General features: G+C 28.5%; 2 protein-coding genes across 2 annotated transcripts; both read left to right on the top strand.

Moving 5' to 3' along the window:
• Nucleotides 1-501: 501 nt before the first annotated feature.
• On the top strand, nucleotides 502-7,439 carry LOC112682648. Its single transcript, XM_025553321.1, has 5 exons — nucleotides 502-657; nucleotides 974-1,186; nucleotides 4,890-5,031; nucleotides 5,299-5,565; nucleotides 7,381-7,439. Exons 1-5 carry the CDS (start codon nucleotides 502-504, stop codon nucleotides 7,437-7,439), a joined length of 837 nt encoding a protein of 278 aa, XP_025409106.1.
• A 1,381-nt stretch (nucleotides 7,440-8,820) lies between these two features.
• Nucleotides 8,821-11,855, top strand: LOC112681929 (facilitated trehalose transporter Tret1-like). The gene is made up of 5 exons (XM_025552302.1): nucleotides 8,821-9,106; nucleotides 9,192-9,327; nucleotides 9,918-10,103; nucleotides 10,312-11,076; nucleotides 11,559-11,855. The coding sequence occupies exons 1-5, from the start codon at nucleotides 9,050-9,052 to the stop codon at nucleotides 11,798-11,800; spliced, it is 1,386 nt and encodes a 461-aa protein (XP_025408087.1). The 5' UTR covers nucleotides 8,821-9,049; the 3' UTR covers nucleotides 11,801-11,855.
• Nucleotides 11,856-12,647: the final 792 nt, after the last annotated feature.

The following is a 12,647-nucleotide window of genomic DNA, read 5'->3' as shown; positions in this document are numbered from 1 at the left end:
TGTTTGTTTTCATTCGTGGTTTTCCATCAGGTTAGGACAAATTTGGTTCGAGCAGTTGCGAAAAAATATAAATTTACTAAAAAAATCTTCGAAAAATGATTCTAAGATTGGAAAGTGGCTTAAATACTTTTTTGGTTTAACATATTTAAACTCAAATGACGTCCTGAACGTATTTACTATAATAATTTCAATAGCGCTATGTAACAATAAGTATGAATATTTTAGTCAGTAGTTTTTAACTTTATAAATCATTATAATTAATTTTGGTTTAATAATATAATTTTTCTAGTCATACACAAAATATATCATAAATAATATATACATAATATGTGATTATATATTTTATATTCTGGTTCTATAGTAACATTTCAAAATAAATTAAATAATAATAATCACTATTTGTTATTGTTTATTATAAAATTCAATATTTTATAATAAATCAACAGGATAAGTAAGATATTTAAATTTAATCGAAAAATATAATTTTTATTTTAAAGTAACATGTTTAAAAGTGATGATTTTTTAACAATAAATTGGACAGATGAGTTTTTAAAAGAGCGAATTGATTTAACTCGAGTATGGACTACATTAGATAACGGAATCGAAATACATGAATTACAATTAAATAGAATTGATGAAGTAATGGAAATGATAAAGGTGAATCATAATAATCAATATAAATATTACGAAATAATACTCTAATTTACATAAAAATTATTATTTATTGAATATACTTAATAAGATGAATAAATTAATAGTTGTAATAAATTAAAAATAATGAATCTCACTATAGCTTACCATAATATTTATTCGTTTTACAGAATTAAAATAAATTTTAGTGTAGGTTATGGTACCTATCATTGTAGTTAAATGAAAGATAATAATATTTTCAATGTTTATCTTAGAACATTTATAAAATATTGTAACTATATAAGTCTCCTCAAATGTAATTATTTAAAACCATCATCTGCAGAAATATTATATCATAGAAGAACCACTAATGGATAGAAGTCAAATGTTTATAGACGATAAATCCGTGGAAGAATATTTATACTTAGCTCAACATTGGATTATGAACACACTTTCAACCATTGCAGTAGAACAAGAAACAGGAAATATAGTAGGATTTCTTATAAACAAATTTAATCATGCAATTGACAAAAATCGCGAGTTCAGCAAAGAAAGGGTAATAATAAGAACTTAAGGTATAAATACATTATACTGTATATTTTTATTGCGAATATATTCGTATTTTAATGAAAAATCAATAAATTTATTAAAGATTATGAAATATGAGATTATTATCTATTATGGCTCACTCTAATGTAGATAATATGTTTGTACATAATATTAAATTTAGTTGGTTCGTAAATGCGATCAAGTACATAATTTACATGTTTGCACATTTGATTTTAAATGAATTCCAAAAGAATTTTTAAATTTTAAATTTTAATTAAATTTATGTACATACATACATTTTTATTAATATATAAATATTAAAATAGGAATAATGAATATTATAAATAATATAAATCATATTATTGGTATGTTATACACACAGTAAATTAGTTCAATTACTTTATTTTTAATCAGTTTTTGAATATATGCACCTCCCACGATCCCTCGGCGTGAATAATCGACGCTCTACTATACATATCGATTGCTACTAGGCAAAAAAGCACAAACTATATTTTTCTAAGTGTTCAAGGAAGCGCGAAAAATTATTTTTATTTATTTTTACAATTTATACTCATATATCTTTTTTAAGTCATTTTCTGAGATTTTCATTAGTTATTTTTTAAGAAACCCCATGTTGTTTTAACGGTCATGCAATTTTCAATGAGTTATATCTGAGTTGATACTGAAGTATCAAAAATAATTTTTATGAAATAATGTTAAATTTTTTGCATTTATTTTTTCCTCACTTGACCCCACTTTTTACTAATAATATTGCACGAACAATTAAATAAGCATAATTCTAATAAATTTTTATAATATTACTAGCTGACCCGATAAACATTGTTTTGTCATATAAATTATTTCTAGAGAATATTTTACTAGAAGAAAATAACTTATTTAATATAAGTGTGTAAGGATATGCTATATAAGTGTAAGAGGTTAGTGCTGTGAACGGTGACGAAAAATAAAAATGAAAAAACATCAGATACCTATTTATTTTTTTAATAATTTATTAAAATTGATCCGTTAAAATTATATATATATAAATCGCTAACTATGACAATATTAGTAAAAAACAATATCAATCCCTTAATGCAACAGAGTGTACAATATTTTTTTGTTATCCCATCTTTCGCCGACAAAAACAAATTGGATGGTTCGAAAGCACGCCACGTATAATTGTTCGTGTGAAAAACATAATATGCTCAAATCTAAGCCACAGACAGACATCGTTTGGCCTTGAGACTTATTGATAGTCATTGCAAATGCCAATCTAATTGAAAATTGAAGGCGTTTAAATTGTATTGACACATCTGTGGGCATAAAAGAGATTCGCGGTAATAATATATTTTCACCTCGGAATTTGCCATTTAAAATGATTGCTTCATTTTTAATGAATTCATTTTGATACATAATAATAACATTTTTCATTAATTTTTTAATGATTAATTGCATGCCGTTGCACAACCGTGGTGGGTACAAATTAAGAAGCAAAATAACCAGAGATCCAACCTTCAGTTGTAAATTGTGCGGTGGCATGCCTGGTAAATCCAATGAGTTTAAAAACTATGTTGGGTAATTTAAAGCTTCAGTAGCATCGCAAACTGTATCAATAGATTTGTATAACACCAAGGGTCCTGGTAACAAATGTATCTTGAGATTCAATTCGTAGACGTCCATATTTTTTGCTGTTAAAATTGCTCTTTCTGCCTGCCACTCATGATTTGTGTATTGTCTATGTACATTGGGAAATTTCTGGTCAACGAGAGCATCTTGTGAATCAATGATTGTGCAGAAATCGGTCGGTAATTGTATGCATCCCGTTTCATCTATAGTAACTTTCCCATAACCGATATCTTACAACCGTTTTGAAAATCTTCCTCGCGCAGCTCTTTTTGGTTGAATCACAAGTATCATAATCGTTCGTTCTCTATCTTTACATACATGTCGACCATGAATTGTTGATAAAGCTCACGCATCGTAGAATAACGTTGTCCTAATCGCATCTAATCATCAACCGATATGCATAATAATCCTTCGAACTAACATTATTGATTGTTTTGGCACCTGTTGACCTTGTTGTTTAATATTTATGCAATATCCGTCATTTAATACCATAAATAAAGTTAATAACTTTTAAATAGTTTTTAATAGTTTTTTCAATAGAATCATTTAATAATTCATTTTCAATTGCGCAGTTATTGACCTGGTCAAAAATTATTAAATGAAACAACGGATTTATTAAACAATAGCACTTAAGAGTATAAAAATAGATAAAAATCTATTCACAGACCTACCAATCGTACATATAAAATTCCATTAAATCAGTTAAGCCGTTTTGGAAGAATATGATCACAAACACTGTGACATGAGATTTTTATATATATATATATATACCTATATATTGTAAATGAAATAAAATAGCTATTTAAAATAATCACTCTTTAATATTTTTCTTTTATACCAATATTTTTAAATAATAATTAACAAATATATAGTAATGATATTATTTATTTAATATTCTAACTAATCGTTTATCTATACTAATATCAATCATTTCTGCACATGAATTTCAATATTATAAAACTTAAACAAAAATACAACAAAATTAAATAAACTAACATTTTTAACTCTCTTGAAAGAAGCACTAAAAAAATTAAAAACTAATATTTAAATGATTTGAACTAAAATATGATACTTTTAATTACTCTGATTCAGAATCGTTGGTATCATTTTCACGATATGTATATTTGTAGTTCTTATTATTATTATCTTACTATTAGTGTCTTGAAGTCGACTTACATTTTTTTAATATTTTGTAACTTACATGAAATATTGTTGGTAGTGGGGACGCCTAAGATTCTGTATTGTTATTACATCATGAGGGTAAAAGCAATCGCGGTCGTTGAGCGAATTTTTTTAAAAACCAACTAGCTTAACTGTGTTTTTATAATAATTCATTGTAACCGACCGACAATGACCGTCTGAATTAACAAACTGATGTATTTGATGTACTAATTTATTACTAAATGTTTAAATTATAACATTTTTTATGCTTTAGAGCAGGGGTCTCCAAACTTTTTTATTGAAGGGCCACAAAAAATATCAAATGCTCTTAGTGGGCCAAAAGTTTATTAACACATAATTTTTAATTTTATGAAAATATAGGTATACTTAGACATGTAACTGTACAAACGTTATGAAATGATTTCGTCGTACCGCTCGTCTATGTGACTAATCTCTCCGTTATCGACGTTAAAACTAAAAATATAAAAGGAAATTGCAATGTCTGTCGTCATAAATTATGATACGTGCCCATGATAACGACTTTTTAAATTACACATATATTTAGATATCTATATTTTATTTACCGTCTTATGGGTGCTGCGGGCCGTTTAAAACTTGTTCGCAGGCCGTAGTTTGGAGACCCCTGCTTTAGTGTGTAAGACATAAGAAAAAAGTTACATAAGTAAGACATATATTTATATTTATTTTTACTATAATACGAGTATATATAGTCATCTAGGGAGCTAGATATTTTGTGGCAAGGGGATAACCCACACATCAAAAATTTTGAAGGATTAATTTCTCCAAAATAATTCCTTCACCGTACCACTGGATAAAGGTCATAGTTGATGATAATCTAAGAGTAAAATAAAGTTACAATCATAATTTTTTTTATTTAAATCATATTTGTTCTAATTTTTTAGATATACGAAGGTAAAATATGGAACGAGCTACAAACATTTAAACATTATTTGACTAAAAGAGGCAATGCATTTGAACATCATAATGTACAAAGTGTTCTAGAAATTTATTTGTGGTTTGTCCTTCCCAGTTATAGAAATAAAGGTTTGTTAGCAACAAAACTTTATGAAAATGTGACTAAACAAATTAAATAAAATATATTTATATTAATATTTTAGTATTATTAATGCAATACAGATATTTTAAAAATAAATTATTTACCAATATATTTTAGACCTTGATATATTTGCAAATTAATCTGTATATCATAAACATTCACAATTTTTATTAAGTCATAAATATAAATATGTCGTTTTTATGTAAATAAAGCCTATGATATTTTTGGTCGTTGAAATCAAATTTTGCGTGCAGGAATAGGCAAGGAGTTGTTGAGAAACGTCATGCTAAGGCAATTACCAGAATATGAATGGTCAAACATCAACGTGATCACGGGTGTTTTTACCAGCAAAGTGAGTCAACATATCGCCGAATCATTGGGAATGGAAACGTTATACGATTTTCTTTATGAAGAATGGATCCTCAAAAACAAAGTAAATGATAAACACGAAGAGTTTTTTAAAAAAACGACATCAAATAATTATTCGGCCAAAGTTATGTCAAAATTCAATACGACCTCAAGTAAATAATAAAAATAAAAAAGAACTTCACTAAAAATTAATTGAGTTAAATTAATAACAGTAAAATTTATATAAATTTGAAAATATAATAGCATAAATTATGATTTTTATTCGAAAAAATTAACTAAGAGTTTACCCACTATCAAGACTATATAAAGACAGTAATACCTAGAAAGTAGTTTTGGTGATTCAAAACAGAGTTTGAAAAGTCAAAAATGACAGGACTCTAATCTATATATCGTTCTCAATATTCAATTACAATACATATAATTACTAGGTAATTAATAATAAATATATATATAAATATATATTACTATATAATTTATAATTTATTTCAATACGAGTTAGTTTTGTTTGTAGAACACTATTCAATACCTAGTAACATCAACTAAATTATAAAGTCAATTTTTTAACAATTTTATTGTGTATAATTTTTTTTAACAAACAGTTGAGCATTTCAGTAACATTTTCAGATAAATGTTAAAGAGAACGCTTTATTAGCGTTCCCCCTTCTCCACTATAAGCCCTGATTCAAACCATCCTAAAATGATATAATTTATTTTTTGAAATTTATAGTAAAATTACGTTTTAACAACGAAGTGTAAATTTGTTGTAAAATAACTTTTTAAATTTTTTTTGGAGATTTTAAAAAAAATCGAATACTTTATGAGCATATAAATTTTACATTTATTTCAGTTTTGTATATAAGTTTTCATTTCGGAGGGGGCCGATTATGTATTTGATTTTTGGGTGGAAGGGAAGGAGGAAGCACACTATTACAAGAAAAATTACTTAAACACTATAAGACTTCTCGACTGTCTTTACACCATCACAGAAATAAGAAACTAAATTTTTTTAATAATTTATTATTTTTTAAAAGTATAAAATCTACATTGTAATAAAAAAAATTTTTATTAGAGTCACTCAAAATTCACCACATATTTTCTTAAAAGAATAAACATATTTTATAAATATAAAATTTTAAATTATCGCATAAGCAACATTCTCAATGTCGTGACAAATGTTCGGAAACCCCCAACATTAAGACATATCCATGTTAAAAATAACAATCTTTAACAATGGTGTTTTTTATTTCGGAAGGGACCCGGACCTCCTCGGCCTCCCTATAAATACGCCCCTGATTTATTTAGTAAGACAAAAACATAAAACAGATAATTCTTTACGTTTATAAAAGTAATGACGAATTAAAATAAAAGAATACCAAATTATTATAAGCTGAATAAATTAAAAATATTATATGTGTATACTAACATTAAATTCATGAATGTTACGTAATATCTCAAAATTAATAGAAAAATAAGTATCTGGATTAGAACTAGTTAATACTTTGTTAATCAATGTATATTATATATATATATATTCAATATATTCTTGTATATAGAATTCTCTGGTCACAGTGTTTGTTATTGAACTCCTCCAAAATGGCTTGACAATTAAAAAGTAAGTTGCATTTTGCTATAAGTCAAAAAATAATACGATTTTAGAAAAAAATACATATAACAGTCTATTTTTTGACTTATTCACTAAACAATTCTTTGTATTTTTCGTATCATGGTACGAGTTTGAAAATCTGTTGTTTGAAAAATTCCCGTCCAGTTATTGAACACTAGACACGTGTGGCATCTTTGACTTCGTCATCTGAATGGTATCGGACAAGCATAAATAGAAAATAAATAGAAGAGAGCAATAAACAGACAAAGAAATCCAATCCGATAATACAAATGTGCGTGAAAGTATTGCGATTGCAATATTTTATACAGTATACTTACTTATACTTTATACGGTGTCAATACAGTATTGACACAATTGCGAGAATCTCAATCACAAGAGCCACGAGCTGAACGCAATGAATGATGACGATCGGATTAAAGATAAGCACGTCGGTTCGTAATGAACACACGCAGGGCAAATTACCGACAACGCCAACATGTGCATCGAGCATTTACATCTGATTCGTTCCTTCGTCTGGCACTCAACTATGATCCAAATTTTGAGTATTACGCTCATTCGAAAATGACCATTGGTGCTATGGACAAAGAATGTCCCCATTTCCATGTGCTTAAATTAAAAATGAACCAGCTGGGATGTGTTGCGCGTCAGAAAAAGTGCAATTAAAATCCATTCGCACATTTAATTCATGCTTTCAAATCACATCGTTTGGGGAAACACAAATAGTCGAAGATTACTTCATGCACACATTTTAATTTGGTTAATCGAAAAAATATGTTTTATAGAAATCGATATTTTATTATTATTAATTATCAATTATTTATTGTTATTATTTCTGTGGAAATTCCTGATCCGTCTACAGATCAATTACTATTCGACATAGTTCTAACAAACGTGATTTATGGCCCATGTGGTAATCTAAATCGTTCATGGTCTTAGATGATCATCATGGTCTTAGCAATCAAATTATATTATATTTGTTAGTTTTATCAAATTTTTATGTATTAAATATTTTTTGAGCAGTAAAATACCTTTTTGAATATCAATTTAGTAGAAAAAAAATGGCTAAAAGAAAAATTTTAAATTCTATAATTATTTAACATAATTTATTTTTTAGATTATAGCGAGAAAAGTATCATTTTCAAAAATGTAATCTAACATTGATTTTATAACAAACAGGTATTGTTAATATTTGTAGCGTCTACGTGAATGCAGCCACTAAACGCCGCTGTAATCATTTGCATTTAACTTAAAAAAAAGAAGTCTTTAACTACAAAAACAAAATATATATTTTTTATCAAGTTAAACAGAATAAAAAGTTTTATATTGAGACATTTAGTAGTTACGTCCACATGGGCGCAAACAATTTTAACAAAATGATGGCATATCTGTATATTTTCAAATAGTTCCAGTCAAAATATCAAAAGTTTTCTATCATTAACTATAATTAGCTAAAACATTATTCGTTAATTGACCTTGTCATAATACACACAATATAATCTACAACGTAGGTAAGTTTAAATGTGTTTCAATGAAATATATAAAATATATTTTGTAGGTACTTGTAAACGATAATTAAATACTTAAACTAGATCATTTTACAACTATGTAAATATTGTTTATTTTAAATTACCATATTGTATTACGTTTATATAATATACAAGACAATCGATTCATAGCTCAATCTATAGCGCAGTTAAGGCTATTTTATACGTATATCTCTACACACACACGCGCGCGCACTAACACAAATATAAACAACCTGATTCAAATAGATTCTAACGCACTACACTTTTATAGTTAGTACAGCCCGACACCTGTTATATTACAAAATATTAATAGTAACATTAATCCTACTTGTTATCAATAGCCATTAGTACTTCAAGAAACATGGTTCGATGAAAAATATGTTATGTACTTGCAAAATCATATTTTACGTTCAGACTTATTTTTCAAGTTTAAATGTATTAAATATTTATAAATATACAGTCGAGCGGTTTGACTATTAAATTACAATGTTTAAATTTCTTCAAAATACAAAACATGCAGAATTAATAAGTCGCCTAAAAATTGTACGTCAAAAAAAAAAAAAAATCAAAATATGAAATCTACCTTCTGGGATCGATAGCTTATTCATTCATACATTTTTACATATAGATATTCTGTGTATTTGTAATATGCTTTGCTCAACTTCTTATTGGCTGTTCGTATGTATTCTCGTCGACCCTACTGGCACAACTTCGAAAACCTACATCGACCTTAAAATTGAATAGTGAAGAAGCATCATGGATTGGTGAGTACATTTTCAATGTAATTTTGAGTATTATTTATTTTAACCTTAACATCTTTTCACCTAAGTAAAATATACCAGTAATCAGTGGCGTATTTTTAAATTTTTTGAAGGAGTAGGGGTTTTAAATTTTTCTAAAAAAAATAATTGATCTTATAATATAAAAATATATATAAGATATGAATTAATAATTATATTATTCTATTATTATTATAAAAACAAGTGAAAACTTATTTACTACCACATTATATAAATTAATTTTTTCTTTCTCTGACCTTCGTAGTAAGTCATTTTTGACTTTTAAACCTTTTTTCCCCTCTGGGAAGGGCCAAAGACCCGGGAAATCCCCCCCTTGAAAATAAGTCACTGTAAATATTGATTTATTAATACAATAAAATTGATGTTTATGAATAAGTATATTAAATATATTTTGAGATGAAAACTGAAAAAAGCCTCTGAATATTATTTGTCAATTGCTTTTTCATTTTTGCATGTCTGTTGTTGATAATCAGATACGTTAAAATGTATGTCTATAAAACAAATATAATATAAATGACAAAATGTCGTTTTTCTGTTTTTTTTTCCCCCTCCAGCTAGTATTTCAGTCCTAGTGTGTCCAGTTGGTTTGATTATAACTGGAGTGTTAACCGATCGAATCGGAAGGAAAAGAGCTATTCAAATTGTCTATATACCGATGATTATAAGTTGGCTATTACTCGTATTTGCCGATTCTTATGAAGCCATACTCATCGCTAGAATCATTCAAGGATTCCCTTTCGGTAAGTTTTCATTTCACAAACAATAAGACGTAATATAAGTCGTGGACCAAAATCGTGGGCTGTTATTACATTTAAAAAACCAAAACCTATCGTCGGCAAAAACTTTTGAGTCATCGTAATAGCTGCCGCGATTTTTCTTCGTCGCCAGAATCTCAATATTATGCTGCACTCGTAACGCAAATATTATAATAATAAGTCGGTTGGACAGGTTCATCGACTTGCGAGTACTTGTACATCGCGGAGATAAGCCCGACCAAACTGCGGTCGGTGTTCTTCTCGACGGTCACTCTGTTCGTGGGGTTAGGCATAATGACCGAATGGTTATTGGCCATGTTCTTCCACTGGAACGCCCTGTCCGCGGTGCTGTGCGCCATGAGCGTGGCTGGTTTTGTGATGGTGCTGTTCGTGCCGGAATCGCCGATGTGGCTCAGGGCTCAGGGTCGGGTTGAGGAGGCGGACCGCGTGGACAAATGGTTCGGCCTGAAGCGCGCCGACATTTCAGTGTCCGCGTCACGGCCGTCCAATGATATCGACGTTCCGTATTGGTCGTTATACTTGCAGCGAGCTGTATGGAAGCCCACCCTGATCACATCCGCGTTCCTGTTCCTGCAGCAGTGGAGCGGCGTGTACGTGCTGCTGTTCTACTCGGTGGACGTGTTTCACGACTGCAACGTACAACAGGACGGCACCACCTTGTCCTTGCTCCTGGCGTGTGCACGCGTGACGGGTGGCATAACGTTCACGTTCCTGCACCGGCTCCGGCGTAAAACACTCATGGTCATTTCCGGCGTTGGCGCGTCCACGTCGCTGTTCGTCGTCGTGGTGTACACGCTTATTTTCCGTGACGTCGCCCATCCACCCTACGGCACAGTCCTCGCTACCGCATTCATCGCATACATGTTCTTCAACCTTCTGGGAATCCTACCGTTACCATGGATATTATGCGGCGAAGTGTTCCCAATGACCGTTAAAGGTATACGCATTATTTTGTTCCTATTATTATTATAGATTTAACAGTAAAAAATAATGTAATAACTGCAGTGGCCCGCTTTAACCTCCGCCATCTTCTCTTTGATCGTCCTGCCCTTTTCTTCATCGGGTTATCTTTGCTCGCTTATCTCTGATCCCTTGGTTATCATACAGCCAATATTTGCAGTGTTCTCCTCAAATCTCAATCCCTTCCTGTCACATTATCTTTTATCACCTTCATCATTAATACTTCCTTATCTAAATTATAATAATATTACATTTTAGATAATCTTCCTCTCTACTCTGTTATCTAGCAGTAGAACTTATACTCATGGTACAATGTTATAGTATTAATTAATACATCTAAATTAAAATTTAAATTAAAATTGTTAAACGACGCCTAAACAACATATCTATGCATAAACGTATTTTTATTTCGTAATTTTGTAAAATTAATTCCAATTAATTCAAATATTTGTGTTTAAGGTACTATGAATGGAGCTGTGCAGACATGGGGATACTTTATAATGTTTCTGATCATTAAATTATATCCATCGATGGTATTGAAATTTGGCATTGAAATGTCTTTATCATTATTTGCGACCATTTGTTTAATAAATTCCTTATTTGGAGTATTCATAATGCCAGAAACTAAAGGCAAATCTCTAGACGACATTTTATCGTATTTTGTAACGCGAAAAAAAAACGGACTAAATGAAAATCTCTAATATTATCATTTTATAAGACCATTATTTTTTTAAGTTTATTCATAATGATATAATAAATATAATTTATACAATACTTATATTTTTGGTACATAAATAGGTACTTATAATTAATACTACTTAAATAATAATTTAATATTACTTAATATTTGTAAACTTATTTGAAATATCAGTTACTGTTTGTATCATATATCATGTAAAATTTATAATGGATAATTATAGTTGGTTTAATTAAAGTTATTTCATTTTTACATGTATATAATATGGATCTATAATTTTCTATTAAATTGAGTTCAACCTGCACAGCCAAATGATTTATATTGGCAAAAAAATTATTTTTTCTATTATATTACATCTTAAATTGGTTTAAAAGTATTACCAATTAAAAAAGAAAAAAAAACATATGTATAATATTTAGTTTCGCTTTTATATTTTAATTACAATTTTTATAACATTTTTTATAATTAATTCGTTAATTCAATAATAGTATAATGTGTTGCTAAAATATATACAGCACTCAACATTTTTAGCTTTTATTAAGTTATCGACTTTCATGTCAAGTATTCGTTATCTTTATTTTTAATATAATAATTCACGCTGAATGGAAATAGAGATACTTTGCGTTTATATGACTTTAGCAGCAGAAATGTAAATATATATATATATATATATATATATATATATATATATATATATGTATATACGAGTATATACATATATATATATATATATATGTATATACGAGTATATAACTATAATATAATCTTATCGCACCAAGTTTTTACTGCAAATATGATGAATATAATGTACAAATAATAAATACCTACATCAATATTTAATCCGTTAAAAA

The sequence above is a fragment of the Sipha flava genome, unplaced genomic scaffold (assembly GCF_003268045.1).
Source record: "Sipha flava isolate LNK unplaced genomic scaffold, YSA_version1 103_pilon_pilon, whole genome shotgun sequence".
Taxonomy (NCBI): Eukaryota; Metazoa; Arthropoda; class Insecta; order Hemiptera; family Aphididae; genus Sipha; species Sipha flava.
Note: the sequence above shows the minus strand (reverse complement) of the source record. Positions and strands in the feature narration are given on the sequence as shown.